At 41.3% G+C, this 20,708-nt stretch overlaps 1 protein-coding gene across 1 annotated transcript in view; it reads right to left on the bottom strand.

The window, feature by feature from the left end:
* Positions 1-20,708, bottom strand: part of osbp2b (oxysterol binding protein 2b) — a 364,368-nt gene that overhangs the window by 293,284 nt on the left and 50,376 nt on the right. Inside the window, exon 2 of the mRNA XM_072247656.1 lies at positions 15,436-15,644. Within this exon, the coding sequence (XP_072103757.1) occupies positions 15,436-15,644 (209 nt within the window). The remainder of the gene's footprint in view (positions 1-15,435; positions 15,645-20,708) is intronic.

Genomic DNA, 20,708 nt, shown 5'->3' with positions numbered 1-20,708 from the left:
GAAAGTACACAAAGGTACTATATCACCTACACGATCTACTTTCTTGAAATTTTTCCAAGACTATATCAGCCATTCGGATTTTCAAAAGGCTATTCGTAATACAAACACGAAACTGGCTCACAACATGCAGAGTTGTGGGGCAGGTAACAGAGTGGATGGCAAATTAGCTTAAAAAGACCAAAGAATGCTCTTCAGATTGGAAGATGGCTGAAGACAGTACTAACTATGGACTATGCTAATACAAGGTATGTTGATGATTAAGGTTTAGGTATAAATAGCAACCATAAATTTGCTGATAATTAGAATTGATTATGGTGCCTCAGTTGGGACAACATTGGTAAGAGAAAATCTGTAGATGCTGGAAATCCGAGCATCACACACAAAATGCTAGAGGAACTCAGCAGGCCTGGCAGCATTTAAGAGAAAAAGTACAATTGATGTTTCCGGCCGAAGCCCTTCAGCAGGACTGAAGAGAAAAAGTTGAGGAGTAGATTTTAAAGGTAGGGGAGGGGAGACAGAAACACAAGGTGACAGGTGAAACCTGAAGGGGGGGGATGAAATAAAGAGCTGGGAAGCAAATTGGTGAAAGAGACAGAAGGTCATGGAAGAAAGAAAAGGGAGAGAAGCACCAGAGGGAAGTAGTGGGTGGGCAAGGAGATAAGGTAAGAGAGGGAAAAGAGGATGGGAAATGGTGAAGGACAGAGGGGGCTCGGGTCACACCCCCAATCACGGTGCAGTACAGTGATGCAGACACGTGTAGACTGCAAGCAAACGAGCTGAGAATAAAGCTGGGCTTCATTACGAGTTTATGGCAAGACAATCAACAATATTCAGAGATGAAATATACTGAGTACATTAGTAACAGTCAACATATTAAAGGGAGTAAACTGAAAGATATTGTTATTAATTTATTTTTATTGAAAGAGACAGTGTGGAGTAGACCCTTCTGGACTTCAGAGCCACACCGCCCCAGCAACCCCTGGTTCAACCCCAGCCTAATCACGGCACAGTGCCCTCCTGTACGCCTGGAACATCGTCTCCACATCCCACCGCCCACGGGAGGACTGCAGTGAGTGACCCACCTCTTTGCACACTGTGGGTTCACGGAGAAGGTGTGGAGGAGGATGGAAGGGCTAGTGTCACACTTGATCCCCAGCAGCAGCGTAACAGAGGACTCTCTGATCTACAGGCTATTCCCAGGGGCGCACACGGAGATAAACTTCCAAATATGCCACAACTGCATTTTCTACACATAATGACAGCTGAACTTCAGATGGGACCTCAAGACCTTGTAAAATGTCACTTCAAGATTGCAAACACTATTAGCATTTTCTAAGTTCAAAGTAAATATATTATCAAAGTACAATAATGTATAGGTTGTAGAATTAGTTCAGTGTTGAGGTGGGTCAAGTTATCCATGCTGTTTCAGGAACCTGAATAGTTGAAGAGTAATCACTGTTTCTGAACCTGCTGGTGTGGGACCCAGGCTCCTGTACCTCCTTCTCATTAGCAGCAGTGAGAAGAGAACAAGGCCTGGATGATGGTGGGGGGGGGGGGGGTCATTGATGATGAATGCTGTTTTCCTGTGGCAGTGCTCTGCGTAGATGTGCTCCATGGTGGGGAGATCTTTGCCTGTGATGGACTGGGCTGTGTCCACTACTTTTTGAAGGCTTTTCCATTCATGGACTTTGGTGTTTCCATCCCAAAACCTGATGTAACTAGTCAAGATATTCTCCACTTTGCATCTATAGAAGTTTGTCAAAATTTTATATGACATGCCGTCTATGCAAAAACTTTAAAGAAAGTAGAGGTGCTGCCATGCCTTCTTTGTAATGGCATTTACAACACCTCGGACAGATCCCCTGAAATGCAAATGCCAAGGAATGTACAGTTACGGACACTCTCCAACTCAGATCCCAATGAGGACAGGATCACGGACCTCCAGTTTCCTCCTCCAGAAGTCAATAATCAGCTCTTTGGTTTTACTGATGCAATGCTCTGGTTAAGATCTTTACTGCTAATGCTGTAGGGTATTTCATTTAGTAGCTTTCTGTAGAAGCAGAATGTCACTGCTGGTGTTTGAGTTTCGGTTAAAGATAAGGGGCTACGATGTTCAACTTAGGAATGTTGTGTCAGCCATTCAGGATGGTGGAATTGGGAGAAGGTTCTAGAGAAAGCTGGTTGGAGAGAGATTTGTGATGGACACTGGTGGAGTTTGTGGTCTTTTTGGGGGAAGATGGAGAGAGGAGAAGATCAGGAGAGATGGCATGGGATTCAATCCAACGGAAAGATAAGATTGCAATGGGGGCTTAGCAAATTGAAGGAGTCCAAGATGGGAAGCTCTACCAGTGATTGGTGACGAGAATTTGGCGCCGTGAGAAACGGTCAGCTTTTGGTAGATACGAGCTCCAATGCTGTGCTTTAGACTAGTTTAATTGTAATGGGCCCTTTTATTTTTTTTCTTTTCCTCTTAATAACTGGTTGATTAAGCTGAAATTAGCAAATACCCTTTCTTTATAATTGTATGTGGTGTACGATCTGTTATTTCTTGGCGACATAAATGTACATGGGGAGTACTTACACAGCATTCGCTCAGATCGGGGTTCCGTTAACCAAAACCTCCCAACTTTCCTGTTTGGTTGGTCCCAAATCATACTGACCATGTTGTTTATTGTTTAAGAAAAGTGGCTTTCTCACCGCTGAGTCCAGTGGCTGTTAGCAGAGCTAAGTTTCTATACAAGCCCGGTGAGGGGGCTTCACTAATTCAATCTTATTTACATCTTTTCTGCAAGTAGGTCAAATTAAGCCTCAACAACGTTTTATACAATTTCAACATAACATATCAACTCTTGTATTCGATACAAGAAAAAATCTGAAGATGCTGAATATCTGAGCAACACACACAAAATGCTGGAGGAACCAGCAGGCCAGGCAGCATCTAGGAAAAGATGACAGTCGGCATTTCAGGCTGGAGGGTTTCTTATTCAAGTCAGACAAGCACATTGCTGTGTCATGAGCTATAGCTAACAGAATGTTATACAGAAACTGCGTGGAGCTGCAACTTGCAGTACCCCTTCAGTCTGTTCACTCAGGTCAACCAGATTCTATAATGTGGCTCCCAAAACAATCTGTCCATTATCCACTGGGCAACAGCTGGTATAATTCCAGCTCCTAAAGTTGTATTGGTTAACCAGAAGTCTATTTATAGCACATTTAGTTCAAATGAAACTCTCTATCCTGAGCAACACACACAAAATGCTGAAGTAACTTAGCAAGTCAGGCGCATGTATGGAGAGAAATAAGCAGGCAAATTTTCAGACTGGAACTCTTCATCAGAACAGGAAAAGGGGGGGCAAAGCTAGAGTGAAAAGATAGAGGAGGGGTAGGAGTGCAAGCTGGCAGGTGCTAGTTGAAGCCAGCTGAGGGGAAAGGTGGTTGCATGAGGGAAGTGGGGAGATTGAAGTGAGAAGCTGGGAAGTGGTAGGTGGAAAAGATTAAGGGCTGAAGAAGAAAGAATCTGACAGGAGATGAGAGTGGACCATGGAAGAAAGGGAACAAGAGAGGGCTCAGAGGGATGTAATGGACAGATGAGGAGAAAAGAAGGGGTAAGAGGGGAGCCTGAATGGAGAAAAGTTCAAAAGGTTAAGGGGAGGGTGAAGAAGTTACCAGAAGTTGGAGAAATTAATGTTCATGCTGTCAGGTTGGAGGAAGTTACCCAGGTGGAATATGAAATGTTGCTGCTTCAGAAGACAAGGCCATTGTCTGACATTTTGGAATGCAAATGGGAAGTAGAATTGAAATGGATGGCCACTCAGAAAACCTGCCTTTTGTGGCAGACCCAAGGACTCTGCCCTTGCACTAAATTTTGTTGTCTGATTACAAGGGCACTTCATCAGGTAAGTTGGGAAGAGAGAGTGGTTAGATTCAAGGCTACCTTCCTTACCTGGAGCACTGAATAGCACAATGGGGTAGTGGAGGTATAATTTGTCCATCTGTGCTGATCACCCCATCCTTGACTAAGCTGTTCCACCGTGAACATGATCTGTTATGAGTCAACATGATGCTTTCAGATCAGGTCATGCATAGCACGTACCTCCGCCGCATCGCTCAGGTGTGTTTCTGGGGTACAGGGGCTAGCGACCCTTGTGTCTGTTTTGTGTTCTATCGCTGAGCAGCAGTGAACCATCCGATTGGCCTGTCAGAGTTCTCTTTGGGAACTTGTTGACTTGATCGGCGTTTCTGATCTGGCTATTGTTCACGACTGCGCTTAATTTTAAAAAAAGCCTTCATAAGGAAGAGTGAATAGCATTATCCTATATAATGGTCTTGGTTACTATCACACAAAAGGCATGTTGAATGAAATTGCTACCTGTACCTTCAGGCTTCCAGACTTGGTACAGCCATTTGGCTAATAACTGGGATTCAAAGTTTCAGCAAAAGCCTGACATTGACATAGGGAAGTCTTCATTTTCTACTTCTCCTTAGGCAGCAAGATCCAGGATGACCTTTGTTCGGATTTGGTTGATTCTGGGACAACTCATGTGGTCGATGTGGGATTTGGAGTCTGTGCTACAGAATACAAATGGGGCAGACAATTGAAGAATAGTTTTGAGTTTAATAATTTACTCTTGCCTCTTGTGTACTCCCACGGAACCAGCAGGAGTGCAATAATTCAAAATCAAATCACAATGCTCAAGGAGTCTTCATTCTCAATAATAATCCACACATTCCCTTTTACTTGGAACAGTCACAGGGCCATGGATTCCCAAGAGTCGTTGGGAATGTTACATCAACTGGACCCATGCCATAATGTTGTTACAAAAGATAGAATTGTAACAGAATACAAGTTCCAATATTACATGAAAACACTTCATCAAAGATTACAATGGAGATGTACTTTGAAGAAAGACACTTAAATTAAAAATTTGTTCTGCAAGATGTAAAACGGGAAAATCAATCCAAGGATCTCCAGATCACTGCACATTCCCATTTGGTTCAACTGTAGACCATCAGTAAGCCTGCTAATAAAATCCTTTATGGCAGATGTTAACTATTTGTTTCAAACTTATCTGATTATGATCTTCTTGTGTTTGTGGCAGATCATGTCATCACAATAATTTGTACTACAAATGTGTGTCAGCCAAATTACATTACATTCAATTACATTCATTTCAACCAGCAAATTTGCAAACCCATCATGATTAGCACATACAAAGTAAAGATACACATATGAAATACTGGCATCAATTGCCCCTTCTAGCATCCTTTTGTGCTGTTATTTTTAAAATTTTCCAATAGGCTAAACATCTCAGTGCTTTCTGTTAATGGAATGACCAGTTGTTACCTATAAGTTGGTGTCTCAACACAACACAGCTACGTACAAGGATTCTCACAATTTCATTTTACCCTCAAGCATATGTTGACTGACCATTCTTTTACCAGAAGCTGGCTGCACAGCAAAATATACACAGCTAGTTTTCAGCAGCTCTTTAATTCAATTCATCAGCCTGTTAGGTGTGTAAGATATGGCGATGACATGAAAAGTTCAGAAGCATTCTGGTACTTTTTTTACATAAAAGCATCAATATGAAAAAAAATGAAGTACTATTACTGCCTTCACCAGTTTTCAAATCTTGCTTTTGAAGAAGGGTGTCAGCCCAGAACATTGACTGTTTATTCATTTCAAGCTGCCTGATGTGCTGAGTTCCTCCAGCATTTTGTGTGTGTTGCTCTGTATTTCCAGCATCCGCAGAATTTCTCATGTTGATAATCATCTTAGTTCATTTTGGTCCATTCGATTAATCTCTCAAAAAATTGCAAGATTAAATTTTGATTTCTAAAAGCTCATGAGCTCTTTTTAATGGCTATAAAACAACATAAAAATACATGAAGAGTCTCTGTTTGAATATATGAATAAATAATGAAGAAACTCTTAAATGCCCTCATGCAGATGAATGTGCCTGATTCATCAACAGTTCAAGCAGTATCTTGTGCAAGGTTCTGATTAAACATTTTTGCCTAAGTCAAGCAACTGCAATTTTTTATCTTAGTTTTACAGTTTTTCCTCATCATAAATACTTATATACCAATATACTATTAAAGTAGGTTGTTTTTTAAGCCTGTTTCCTTCATTCAGCAGACAAATCTTTCATTATTAAAAGATAGAGATGGTTTATTATCTATACTGTATAAGATATTATTTGATGACCATGGAGGTTCCTTATTGTCCTGCTTAAAACGAGATGAACCACAACACTTGGTATTCATCTCATTATATTTGTGTGATCTTGCTGTCCACATATTGGCTGATAATTTTACTTATATTACATTATAATGCAATCAGCAAATTATTTGCATTAGGATGGCCAGACATGAAAAGTTATTTTACAAGTGGACACTCACCCTTCTAGCTCTTAGCTACACAAACCCAGGATTCAAGCAGACGGCTTACTTCAAACACATTTAAGCCTTAACATCATTTATGAACTATACAGAATTTCACTGCTTTGGTTCTTCAATTATTATCTCCTGTTATCCACAACGGCACCATACTGTGGAGCGGATGCAGTAACATGCAGATTTGCAATGACAAGATAACAGACATCCCACCCTGCAAAAACTCATTTCAGGGAGGTAGCACCATCAATTTGCGGGGGTCTTCCCAGAGAGGTGGGATGTCTGCAATAGAGTAGCTCCTTAGCAGCTGGCCAGCTAGTTTAAATAATATTAGCTATGCTAATGAACGAATGACACCTGTTAAGCTCACCTCAATATGTCTTTTACAGTCTTAACCCACCATGGGCAATAGAAAAGTCACTGTTGCAAACAGTGCAGCGAGCTACACTATCATTATTTTTGACCCTTTTAGGCAGGGGTACACTTTACTGTAGTCTGAGGTGACATACGTTTTATATTTTCTTTTTTTTTGGAACACTCTGCCATGGCACACTTATTCTCTCTCTCTCGCGCGCTCTCTCTCTCTCATGGTCGCTTGCTGTCTCACGCTCTCTCTCTCTCTCTCTCTCTCTAGCTCTCATGCTCTCTCTCTCTAGCTCTCGTGCTCATTCTCTCTCACGCGGTCTCTCATGGTCACTCTTGCGCGCTCTCTCATGCTCTCTCTCTCTTGCTCTCAAAAAAATTGGTTTCCGGGACATTGTATATAATTTGCAGGCATCAGGGAGCCACTATTAATATGCGGGAGACTCCCGGAACTTCTGGGAGAGGTGGGATGTCTGAGATAATGAATTTATGTACTTCTATAAAAATCTGTATATTTTATGTATATTGACACACACACAATTAATGACAAATAATTGAATGGATTCAAAAGCATTTCAGAATAAAATTAAATACTCAAGTGACAATAAACCACAGCTCAATAAACTAACAAAATAAACATGCTTAGAAAAGCTGTCTGCAATCTCATAGGATCTGCCATCACAGGATAAGCACGCATAGTGATAAAGAGGATGAAACTCCCTGAGGCGAACACCCTAGTAGCTATCACAACTCAGCTTGTGAGTATTGTGAACAAAGTACTTTTGTTAGCGATTTCTTCACTCTTTCCTTCTAACATCATAGATCAATAAGCTTATACTCAATCTTAGCCACTTAGTCACCTTGGATCTCCTCTGCACATCCGATGCTTTATCCAATTTACACATTGCCATGTGATCATCTGCTGTGACGAATTCTTGACCAGGCCAGTTTCATAAAGTCACTAAATAAGTATTATCATAAAATCACCTGCGGTAGCAGAGGAAATAAAGCAGTGGACCACTGTTAATCTAAGTTCAAGAGTGTTTACCATGCTATCTCACGCCCACATTTTAGTAAGTTTGATCACCTGGCTGTACTTCTACTCCATGAGTACATGCAGAGACTGAAGATTGCAGCAATAGTGGTGAGGACCAAGTAAGTATGGACCAGGAGAGCTTACATGAACTGTTTTGAATTGGTGGACTGGACTGTGTTCCAGGAGTCTGGATGAGTACGCCACAGTTGTCACCAACTTCATTAAGATCTGTGTGGATGAGTGTGTGCCTACGAAAACTTACTGTACATTCCCAAATCAAAAGCTATGGATGCACCAAGAGGTTCGTAGTCTGCTGAGAGCTAGATTTGTGGCACTTAAGTCTGGTGATCCAGGTCTGCATAAGAAGACCAGGCAGGACTTGTGGAGGGCCATCTTTTTGCATATTCTTTGTAATTATAATGTTTTCATACAATCAGATTCTAGATGGCTAGCGACTTTATCCTCAAATCTGCATCAAGTGAATGCTAAGCTGTGCAGAAATGGTAGCCTTTGCTCTTCAAAAATTGCCATACCATGGATAAAAATTGGAGCAGCTTTTTCTCGCTGCATTCTCAATTAGTGGCTTACAACTATAAGTAGAAATATTTTTGAATATTGAAATTTAAGCTATGCTACAATACAGCAGCCCCACCTAGAGACATTTAGAAATCATAACAAGTCAAATTAATTTGTGGGTACTATTTGAATAATTGTATCAAGCCAATTTTTAAAAATCATTCTGTTAAAATATTATGTCCAATTTAAACAAACACAAATTGAATTCTAAAGCACTTGATTTCTTTTCCACTAAGGTATTTCTTCCTAAATTTTCATAACATTTGTGCAATTTTTGGTCATTAAACATAACTGACTGTACTGAAAATGTCAAATAGCAATCATTACAGGAAATTAGACAGATTGAAAGCAGCTCATGTTCACAATCATCTCAATTGGAAAGTTATTGATATAGTTGTGCAGCAAAGGTTAGTCAGCAGGGGAGGAAAAGGAAAAGAATCATTTCATTCCCACTACTCTCAGACTTGTATAGTATAATCCCACCAACATAAGGAACATCAAGATCCTACAAAGGATTGTGAGGACTGCTGAAGAGGATTACCAAGGCTTCTCTTCCACCCATTTGACGTATTTATCATGTGTGCTGCATACGCAGGGCCCTCAGTTGTCAAGGATCCCTGTCATCTGTCCCACAATCTCTTTGATCCCCAGACCATCTAGGCAGCAGGTACTGTAGCATTAGGACAAGGACTGTTAGGATGGTAAACAGCTCCTTCCCCAAAGCTATGGGACTACTGAACTCACTTCCACTACCCAGGTCTCATTACTTTTGAAGTACCAGTAGTGTTTTTTTTTTACTTTTTTATGTCAATTTTCTGGAGTATTTTTTATTATTTGTCAATTTATATGTGGTAATATTGCTTCATGTGTTGTGTGTGAGTTATATTTACTGTGTGGGGTATCCTGGACTGGAAGAACATTGTTTCATTTGGCAGTATACATGTATATGGTTGAATGACAATAAACGTGAACTTCATAATCCCTAACCAGTACTGCTTTAAATAACATGATAAATCAGATGTGGCATCCAAAAACAGGTCTTTATCACTATGTAATGCTTTTGATAGGATATTTCCATTCTTAAAAAATCTTCGACATCTGATCCTAACCCTAACCCTCACCCTAAACTGCACAAAAATGGGAAAGCAAAGGAAATCCAGATTTGACAGGGAGTAAGGGCTCAAGCCAAGGGTTTGCTTTGCTCATCATTCAAGCTTAACATTCCAAAACATTAGGAGATACAGAATCACACCACATAGCCCATCTAGTTGCTCCCCCATTGAAAGGATCACAGCTAATCCTTTATTTCAAGCAATACGTCAGAAATGGAAAAGGTGAGTTTCAAAAGTTGCATTTCAAGTAATTAGTTTATATATTTCACAAACTATGGAAAGCAGACTTCAGTATTTAAAATGAGAGTTGGAACAGAATGCAAAACTGGGGAACTTGGAGTAGGAGGTGTATTGCATTTTATGCATGGTCGATCTTGTAAACTTTGTCCTGCGCTTATAATTATATTTTGTTAGAAACATATGAGGAACTAAATAAGTGTAATGAAGACAAATTATCTTTTAAAAATTATTAAAAGGAACTGAATAAAGTGACAGAAGACAGTTCAGATGAGGGTGATTTAGAAATTTAAAATTTTGTGCATGTTGATCAGCATAGTACACAATTATACAGAGTCTATCCATCCACAGTGGGAAATCGGGTCTAAGCAGGGAAAGGCAATACTGCATCCAATCTAAAATGCTGTACGAATGTACAAAGCACTCAATACATGACGAATAAACTCTTCTCAGGCTTCAAGCTGGCTACAGATATCGATTATAACTGTTATTTCGATGACAAATTCTGCCATCTACTTCAGGGATGATGCCTTCCCCAAAGTATACCTTTGCCAGAAAACAGCCTGTCTACACTTGCCAGGTCATTTCTAATACCATCAAAATTGGGTTTTCTCCAAGTGAGAACCTCAACCCACAGACCAGACCTATCTTTTTGCATATTTACTTTGAAACTAAATGGCATTGTTATCACTAGATGCAAAGTGTCCCCCTACACAAAACATGTGTCATCTGCCTTGTCTCATTCACTAACAGCAGATGGAGTATTGCATACTCTCTTGATGCTTCTCCATGATCCCGAGAGCGATGCCGTCTGGAGCTATGCTCCTGGTAGGGTCACCCATGGCGGTGAGGTCGAGGGTGAGGTCCCTGACAAACAACAATCCAACCAAGACCTCAACGCTGGAACAGGCGGATGAAGTTACTTCGAACTCAATGGCTGTGAAGGCCGATGAAGGCTGCAACAAGTCCATCAGCTCCAATCATCGTGGCTTCCATGTCATTGGAATCAGTTGGTTGACTTGTGAAGTATCTTCTTGGAGTGCAACATCAAGTACACATTAAACAAATACACGCACAGGCGTCTTCGCTCTGTGGGCCACTTCTTCAGAATGAAGACCATCATCCTCGACCTGGAGGGATAGCCACGACGACGACGCTCTTGTTGGGACTTCTACGCACTGATTAAGGAAACTTTCCTGAACACATTTGACAAACTCTATCTCCTCCAGACCGCTTACAGTAGTGGTGCATGTGAGATCGATTTCAACCTTCAAGAGAAGTTTAGATAGGTACATGGATGGCAGGGGTGTGGAGTGGGGTTCAGGTGCAGGTCATTGGGACTAGGGAGCTTACATGGTTCGGCATGGAGTAGATGGACTGAATGGCCTGTTTCTGTGCAGTACTTTTCTATGTTTCCATGAAAAACTATACAGATGGTGAAAATGTGAAACTAACAGAAAATGTTCTAAGCACACGGCAAGTAAGTCAGCATCTGTGGGAAAAGGCAGAATAATCCTTCTGACTAAAAGTCCTGGACCTGAGACATCAACTGTGGTTCTCCTTTTCTTGAGACTGCTGAACTGCTTATTGTTTCCAGTGCTTTATGTTTTTTTTTTATTTTACATTTGAAACCTACTCCTTTTTCTAGCCAAACTTCTGTTATGCTACTATTTTGCAATCTCACCTCACTGATTACAGCTGAATTACAGTTAAGATGGCACTAAATGGCCACTCCTTTGCTTGCATCTTCGGAAACAGTTCTATTTCCATCTTTATTTTTCCCTTTCCGGGTTCATTTGAAGACCCTGACCTGGAGTTACTCACTGACTTCGGTTCTTTGCGGGAATGGGACCCGTTCTCGGGGTTTCAGGACTGCCCGTTGTTCGGCACAACAAGGGTTTGGCCTGACAGTCCGGCTCGAATTCAGAAGCCGAAGATCTCGTGGCTCTGGAGACGAGCGGATTGAGGTTTGGTGTCATGGCAGGGGACCCATGTGTCGTCAGGGGAGTTGGGATATCTGCTGTGGGACTGAAGACCCAGGATCTTCAGGCACAGAGTTTGAAAAAAGCTACATAACAGACTTGTAACATCAAAAACCAGTGAGTTGTTTGTTATATCTCCCTGCTCGCTAGGGGAAAAAAACAGAGACACCTTTTTCTCCCTTATTAGGGATAGAGAGAATCTGCGGTATGTTGAATGCCGGGTATAATGCGAAGTCTTTGGGGTAACTGCAAGTCTGCATCTTTGCTTTTGCTTTGCTCACACTTGAGTGCTTGGATGCTTAATTTTTTTTGCTGGTGGGGGGAGGAGGGATTGCTGCTCGCTGCTGCTTACGCGTGGGAGGGAGGGGAGCTGGGGGGTGCTTTTGAGTCCTTTTGTTTATCTGTCGTTCATTCTTTGGGGCACTTCTCTGCTTTTATGGATGGTTGTGAAGAAAAAGCATTTCAGGATGTATATTGTATACACTGCTCTGACATTAAATTGAACCTTGAAATCACCAATTTTTGTTAATAGCCCTCAGGTTTAAAGTGCCTGCATGTAAACACTTCTTAGAGCCTCTTGAAGTTTCTCAGTCTGATCCGGTCTAAAAATTCCCTTTTTACCTTTCACTGACAATAATGTTTGCATCCTTATTCTCCTCGGCAAATGCTAACTTTCTGCACCCAACAACTTGCTAAATTAATAAAAGAAAGAGCTTACCCCTACAACAACCTCCCTGGAAGGACACTGAACCCCAAATTGCTGAAGTACAATCCAACCATCTTACCCCAGACTGGTTCCAATGCCCTATGAATCAAAAGCAATTTTCTCTGTGCCATTTCTTTAGCCTCATATTTAGCTATGTAATTCTCTTATTTCTATACTCATTGGCAGGGTGTATGGGGTGTCAGGGAGGGGTAGCACCTCTGGTGGGGAACGTGTCGTGTCCTTTTCAAGGCGGTTAGTCCACCTTTGGTCCCCACCTGGCACTCAGCTCTCATCTGTGGCTCCCCGTAGCTGTTTGCATGCGACAGCGGCCACACCCCGAGCAACGGCTTCAACTAGTCAGCTAAACCAGGTGAGGGTAGCCGACGGGTCTCAAAACCTCGGTGAGATAGGAAGTTGTCTATCCTAGCATATGAAGACAGACTCCGGCGGACTGAGCGGACGAGACCAATGGAAGGTCCAACGGTCAAGAAGGCAGTCTCTGCAAGCGTCGTGGAATGTGTAGAGCACGACATGACACAGAAGACGTCCTGGTCATCCACTGCACCTAGTCCCATCTCCAGCCGTCTCGACTCTGTCTTGCCACTGGATCCAGATGGGAATTGGGAAGAGAGAGTGAGGCTGACACTGAGCAACTCTCCCTCACTTAAATCCAAATCACGCGCTAGTCTCGACACCATCATAATGGTGTCGAGGTCCTCATCGACGTTGATGATGGACAAACACATACTCGTTGGCATGTGCAATAGGAAGTAATCCAGAAACAACTACTTTTGAAAATTGTACAGTATGGACCATGACTTTTGGCTGTTTGCCTTCCTCCTTTTGAATCTTCTCCCGTGGTTCTGACACCAAGAAGTCTGCAGCCACAGAAACACCAGAATGCTCACCTAATGCCCATTATCCTTTGCTCCCATGACCTTTCTCCTTCCTGAACAGTCTAGTCATTCACTGTTCTACATACAGCTAACAAGTCTGTTAACTGTGGATTCTTGTGGCCATCTCACAGCTTGGTTTCCATTCTGGCTTTGTATATTCAGTAAACTTGGACATCTTACAAGCAAGTTGACCAGTTATCTATTACATTGTATGCCATTACTTCACCAAGTCCCTCACCATCAATACACTGGGGATTACAACAGACCAGAAACTCAACTGAATGACCACTTAAACACTTTAACAGAGCATGTCGGAATTGTGTATCCTGCCATAAATGATTCACCTCCTGATACCTTGAAGTTTTTGTACCAACCATATGGCACAGTTAGGAATGCAAGGGTTTCCTATCAAATAATATCTGGTCTATAAAATAGAACATAACAGCACAGTACAGGCCCTTCAGCCCACATTGTTATGCTGACCTTTTAACTTACTCTAAGATCAATCTAATCCTTCTCTCCTACATACGCAGTCTCCCATTTTTCTATTATTTCATATGCCTTTCTAAGAGTTTCTTAAATGTCCCTATTATACCTGTCTCTACCACCACCCCTGACAAGGTATTCCATGCACTGACCACTTGTTGTGTAAAATAATTATCTCTGACATCCCTCTTATACATTCCTCCAATCACCTTAAAATTATTTTTATGTTTTTTTATTTATTTAGATATACAGTGCAGAATAAGCCCTTCCGGTCCTTCGAACCGCACTGCCCAGCAACCCCTGATTGAACCCTAGCCTAATCACAGAATGATTTACAATGGCCAATTAACCTATTAACCTGTACATCTTTGGACTGTGGGAGGAAGCCGAAGCACTGGGAGAAAACCCACACATTCCTCAGGATGGAGGTACAGACTCCTTACAGAGGACATCGGAATTGAACTCCGAACTCTGACGTCCTGACCTGTAATAGCATTGCACTAACTGCTGGGTACCATGGCACCGCCATGGGCACCGTCCCCCCAGTATTAGCCATTTCTGCCCTGTGAAACAGTCTCTGTGTATCCACTATCAAGTCACCTCTCATACTCCTTTCGTCCATAATTACCCATTTTGCCTCTCACTTCTTTCTTACCTGGCAGTATCACATTTGCTATGCCCAATCTGCTTAGACTACTCCAGAGTTAAGAAATTTTGATTTAGAATCACTAAAGCATTTATGTTCAATCTTTCAAAAAGGATTTAAAACTTCTCCCTGGATCTGAAAGGCTCCATTAAGAATTCTGATTGTAGGCTATCATTTACGGTGAAGTGAAAGATATTTTCTCATGGAAATACTTACTCTCCATCCATCACAAATTGTGGGTTCGTCCATTTATCAATCCATATCATTGCTTTCCTAGAAAATTGGTTTAAGCACAAATATAACATACTCTATGACTTTTGACTGTACATTATTTGTGACTGTACACTATTCTCACAAACGCATACAGCAGTTTGTCCTGCTTTAACACTGCTTTAAAACTACCTTCTTGACAGTATTCTGGAGACACCATCACTCACAAGGTAAACAGAAGCCCAGCACTGCGTCCTCAGGTAAACTAAGAATGGACAATAAATTAGGTCTTACCATATTTCAAGAAAAGTAGCAAGTCACAATTCCTACATTTTTTAATTAATTCAAAACTTCAAAAAACAATTTTCACATACTCCCAAATTTCAAACTTCAGAACTATCACCAGTCTGAGGTCAATAGACCAATTCACAGCTATTTCTTATAAAGAGAATCGCACACAGATAAAACACATCTTGGCCTATAAAATTGCTTTCACTCTAAAGAGATTCCTCCAATCACTAGAGTTGAGAGCATCTCACTCCTCACCATGCCATCATTACCCATGCCAGTTACAACACAGTGTTGTAACTGAAATCCAGTACATGTATTGTGTGAAGGAATTTAGTGAAGAACACAAGCATCACAGGTTTTCACCAATGTGAAATCGCAGTTAACACCATGCTCACAGTGAATGTGTCAAAGATATTACATAGCTCTGTACGAAGTGAACCCAAGACAACATTATCATACGGGTTAGGATATATATTAGGCACCCTGCACAGACGATACCTGACTGATTGCTCATCATCCGAACAGCTTTGGACTTGGCCAGTTCAAGTGCTGTCACCCAGCATTGTCTCTCCACCTCAGAGCTCGACTTCAGATAGTATGTGTGTCCACTATCTGAGAGCACAATGATGCATGCATCCTCTGCGTCGATGTGGGCAGTTGCTAGGTTAATGGTGCCTCTGCATGTGTGTGCCATCTCAGCCTGTGTTCTGGAAAAACAACAAGATAATAAGAGGCTTGGTGAATGATCATAGCATTAATATTCGAGAGCATTACATAGGAGCAGTGATTTCAATAACCTCCATTCAATACATTTGACTAAAAATATAATCAGCAGACTACCTTCCACAAGTTTGTTTCCCTTGCACGAGATCTATTACTATTTTGTTTCTTCACTGCTCCCTGAAGCCAAATTATTCAACCACATAACAGAATAATATTCGTGTCAGATGCAGAACTATCCATCCTCATCCAGTGTAGAATTCTACAAGATGAAACACTGAACAAGAACTAATATTTATCTAGGAGTGCTAAAGGAAGTTATATCACCCCTACATCATGTTCTCAGTACAGATGGGCTGCTGAATCTTTTAGTTTACTTGTTTAATTACTGAATACAACATCTAAAATTGACAAAAGGTTTAGCAAAGAAATTATTGTATTAATTTCATGATTAATTTTACTTGCATTCTTTAGTGTGGCTAGGTTCTTCCATCCACTGGCCCATCTCTTCCCACTCAGCATCTTTTCTATAAACAGTCTGATCATATCTTCCACAGGCAATGCATACAGTATTAAAATAATTACAGACCTTTATTATTCATAACTGCACTATTAGTATAGCATAGGTCCAATCAAAATAAATTCATTATTAGATGACGTACAGAATTCCTCCCAAGTCTCCTTGCACCCAACAAAGAATAGAGCATGATCTTGGCATGTGTTCAATATAACATACTGCATTATTGATGCAGTTTTCTTGGCTGAGATATTAAATTGTGATGAAATAGAAATGTGGGCAACAATTTTCCCTTGAACCAAACCAGATTATTTGTCATTCTGGACTCTAATGCGGTGAAGCAGTGCGAGACATCATGGAGCAATACACTAGAAAAAAATTGCCTTTAGCCATCAGCCCAGTAGCTACAAACAACCACTTCGCTCCCCACGGAATTAAAAACTACGATCAAACTCATAACTTGCATTGAATTCAACACAAGTTACTATCACCTCTAAATTGTATTACATTTCTGTGTTTGTACTATGTCTCTGTGATGCTGCTACAAGTAAGCTTTCCATTACACCTGTGCATACATGTACTTATGTATATGAGAATAAACTTGAATTTAATTTGGAAAAATCCCGCTGCATGACTCCAAAGTGTCTGGCGGTTATGCTTATTCAAGTTGAGTGAATTTGGCTTTGTCAGATGTGGTACTCGATAGGAGAAATTTTAATTTAAATAATACAAGTTGGACAATTGACGTCAAGGAGTGCATGAAAAGATTTTAAAGGCAGAACTTCATGGCTGTTTCTCTGAGGAGCGATCAGTCAGCAGGAGGCAGTGCGTAAAAAGAGCTACCTTTCAGTCAGGTTTGCGTTCAAGATTTAATAAGCAGAGCTTCACTGCAGTCTTATCTGAGTTGGACAATCGAGTCACGGAGTGCGTAATAAGAGCTACCTTTCAATCAGGAAGGCAATTGAGATTTTAAAGGCAGAGCTTCACGGCAATAACTTTGAGTTAAGGGGCGACCAATCAGCAAGAGGGATTCATTCGAAAGGGCCAATAAAAATAGCACAGGTGCAAGCGGAGTGGCCATTCCTCTTAGAGTGGCTTTGGCTCATCAGGCTTAGGCAAGATAAGGCTTGGGCGAGGTAAAGTATTTGGTAAATTTTTCTCTTGCTGTTCTTATTTATTCACTCCTTGTCTGTTAAGGCATAGTAGATTAGTGAGAATGGCTCCAGGGGCAATGTTTTGAACTGTATGTAGGATGTGGGAAGTCTGGGAGACCTCGAGTCTCCTGGATAAACATACCTGCACCAGGGGCACTGAGTTGCAGCTCCAGAGAGAATGTATAAAGGAACTGGAGGTGCAGCTCAATTACCTTCAACTCATATGGGTGAATGAGGAGGTGACAGACAGCAGCTACAGGAAGGTAGTCACCCTTAGATTGCAGTAGACAGGTAACTAGGTGACTGTCAGGAGACGAGGGGGAAATGCACAGCCAGTGCAGAGTACACCTGTGGTCATTCCCCTCAATAATAAATATACAACTTTAGATACTATTGAGAATACACCTGTGGTCATCCCCCTTAATAATAAATATACAACGTTAGATACTATTGAGGGGGACGACCTGTTGAGGGGGGAGGACCTATCAGGGGGAGCTACAGTGACAGGGTCTCTGGTATTGAGTCTGTTGCTGTGGCTCTGAAGAGCAGAGAGGTGAAGAGGACTGCAGTATTGACAGGAGATTCTCTGGTCAGGCGACAGAGACAAGGTTCTGTGGGCACAATTGATACACTTGGATGGTATGTTGCCCCCCTGATGCCAGGGTCAGGGATGTCTCAGATTGGGTCCATGGCATTTGCAAGGGTGAGGATAAGCAGCCAGAAGTTTTGCTGCATATCAGCACCAATGATATAAGTAGGCTAATGAAAGGTTTCAGCCTGAAACATCAACTGCTTATTCTGTTCCATAGATGCTGCCTGGCTTGCAGAGTACCTGCAGCATTTTCTGCGTATTATTAAGAAGGTAAAGATGGAATTCGAAAGTAAGCCAGCCAATAATATTAAAGAGGATACCAAAAGTTGCTTCAGATATACAAGATGTAAAAAAAAAGAGGCAAAAGTGGATATCAGACTGCTGGAAAATGAGGTTGGAGAGATAATAATGGGGGACATGAAAATGGCAGATGAACAGAATAAGTATTTTGCATCAGTCTTCACTGTGGAAGACACTAGCAGTCTGGTGGAAGTTTTAGGTTTCAGCAGTCATGAGGTGTGTGAAGTTACCATTACTAGAGGGAAGGTTCTTGGGAAATGAAAGGTCTGAAGGTAGATAAGCCACCTAGACCAGATGATGTACTCCCCAGGGTCCTGAAAGAGGTGGCTGAAGAGATCGTGGAGGCATTAGTAATGATCTTTCAAGAATCACAAGATTCCGGAATGGTTCCGGAAGACTGGAAAGTTGCGAATGTCACTCCACTCTTCAAAAGGGGCAGAGGCAGAAGAAAAGAAACTATAGGCCAATGAGTCTGGCCTCAATGGTTGGGAAGATAGAACATAGAAATCTACAGCACATTACAGGACCTTCGGCCCACAATGTTGTACCAACCACGTAACCTACTTGAGAAACTACCTAGATTTACCATACCACATACCCCTCTATTTTTCTAGGCTCCATGTACCCATTCAAGATTCTCCCAAAAGACCCCATTGTTGGAACTGTTTATAAGGGATGAGGTCTCAGAGTACTTTGACATACATGATAAAATAGGCTGCAGTCAGCATGGTTTCCTCAAGGGAAAATCTTGCCTGACAAATCTGTTAGAATTCTTTGAAGAAATAGCAAGCAGAATAGACAATGGAGAATTTATTGATGTTGTGTACTTGGATTTTCAGAAGGCCTTTGACAAGGTGACACACGAGTATGCTTACAGGAAAGATTCTAGCATGGATAAAGCAGTGGATGATTGGCAGAAGGCAAAGAGTAGGAATAAAGGGAGCCTTTTCTGATTGGCTGCCTGTGGCTAGTGGTGTTCCACAGGGGTCTGCGTTGGGACTGACCCTTTGTACATTATCTGTCAATGATTTGGTTGATGGAATTAATGGCTTTGTTGCAAAGTTTGCAGATGATATAAAGATAGGTGGAGGAGCTGGTAGTATTGAGGAAGTAGAGGGACTATGGAAGGACTTGGATAGATTAGGAGAATGGGCAAAGAAATGGCAGGTGGAATATAGTGTCAGGAAGTGTACAGTCACGATTAATTTGCAGGCTGAGTCTATGATGAGGAAGACTTTATAAACCACTGGTGAGGCCTCACTTAAGAGTATTATGAGCAGTTTTGGGCCCCTTGTCTTAGAAAGGATGAACTGAAACTGGAGAGGGCTCAATGGAAGTTCACAAAAATTATTCCAGGATTGAATGGTTTGTCAAATAAAAAGTGTTTGATGGCTCTAGGCCCATATTGCCCACCATTGAGAACATCTACCATAAATGCTGCCTAGGCAGGATGAAAAGCATTATCAAGGATGCATCTCACCCTAACCATGGACTTTTTACTCTCCTCCCATCCGGTAGGCACTACAGGAGCCTCCGGTCCCACACCAGCAGGCACAGGAAGAGCTTCTTCCCTGAGGCTGTAACACTGCTGAACATCACGTCACAGCACTAAGCAGTATTGCACCCATATTGGACTGTCTCAGTACTTTTATATTTGTGTGCTGTAGCACTTACTTTTTATTCGCAGTTATTTTGTAAATAACACTATTCTTTGCACTTTTGGTTAGATGCTAACTGCATTCCATTGGCTTTGTATCTGTACTCGGCACAATGACAATAAAGTTGAATCTAATCTAATATTAACTAAAATTCAGAAGAATGAGGGGTGAGCTAATAGAAACTTATCAAATGGAGAAAACCTTGATAGAGTGGATGTGGAGAAGATGTTTCCTATGGTGGGAGAGTTGAAGACCAGAGGTCACAGCCTCAGAATAGAGGGGTATCCTTTTAGAACGGAGAGGAGGAGGAATTTCTTTAGCCAGAGAGTGGTGAAACTGTGGAATTCATTGCCACAGGCAGCTGTGGAAGCCAATTCGTTATGTATATTTAAGGCAGAGGTTGATAGATTCTTGATTGCTAGTCTAGTCAAAGCAAAACATTCTAAATGATGTTGTGAAGGAACAAAGGAGAGAGGCAAGAAACAAAAAAACAAAAGTCAGGTAGATTGGCAGAACTTTGTGAAACAGTTTATAGAGTTAGTCACCAATATAAGCATAATTAAAATCAGATGCACTAGGTAAAATCCATATTTTGGGTCATGGAAATCAGCTAAGAAAACAGATATAACATGGACGAAATGAAAATAACTTTAAATAAAAAAAATAGCTGCAGATGCTGGACATTTAAAATGTAAAATAATCAGGAACTCTTCAATGACCCAGACATCACTTTCAGAGTAAAAAGCAATTAACATTTCAGGTTGATAACCAGGCACAATCAATGAGAACTTTAAAATGCAATTTAAATTTCTCTGATTTCAAGTTCTCTG

The sequence above is a fragment of the Mobula birostris genome, chromosome 31, assembly GCF_030028105.1.
Source record: "Mobula birostris isolate sMobBir1 chromosome 31, sMobBir1.hap1, whole genome shotgun sequence".
Taxonomy (NCBI): Eukaryota; Metazoa; Chordata; class Chondrichthyes; order Myliobatiformes; family Myliobatidae; genus Mobula; species Mobula birostris.
This window is presented reverse-complemented; position numbering and strand designations above follow the sequence as displayed.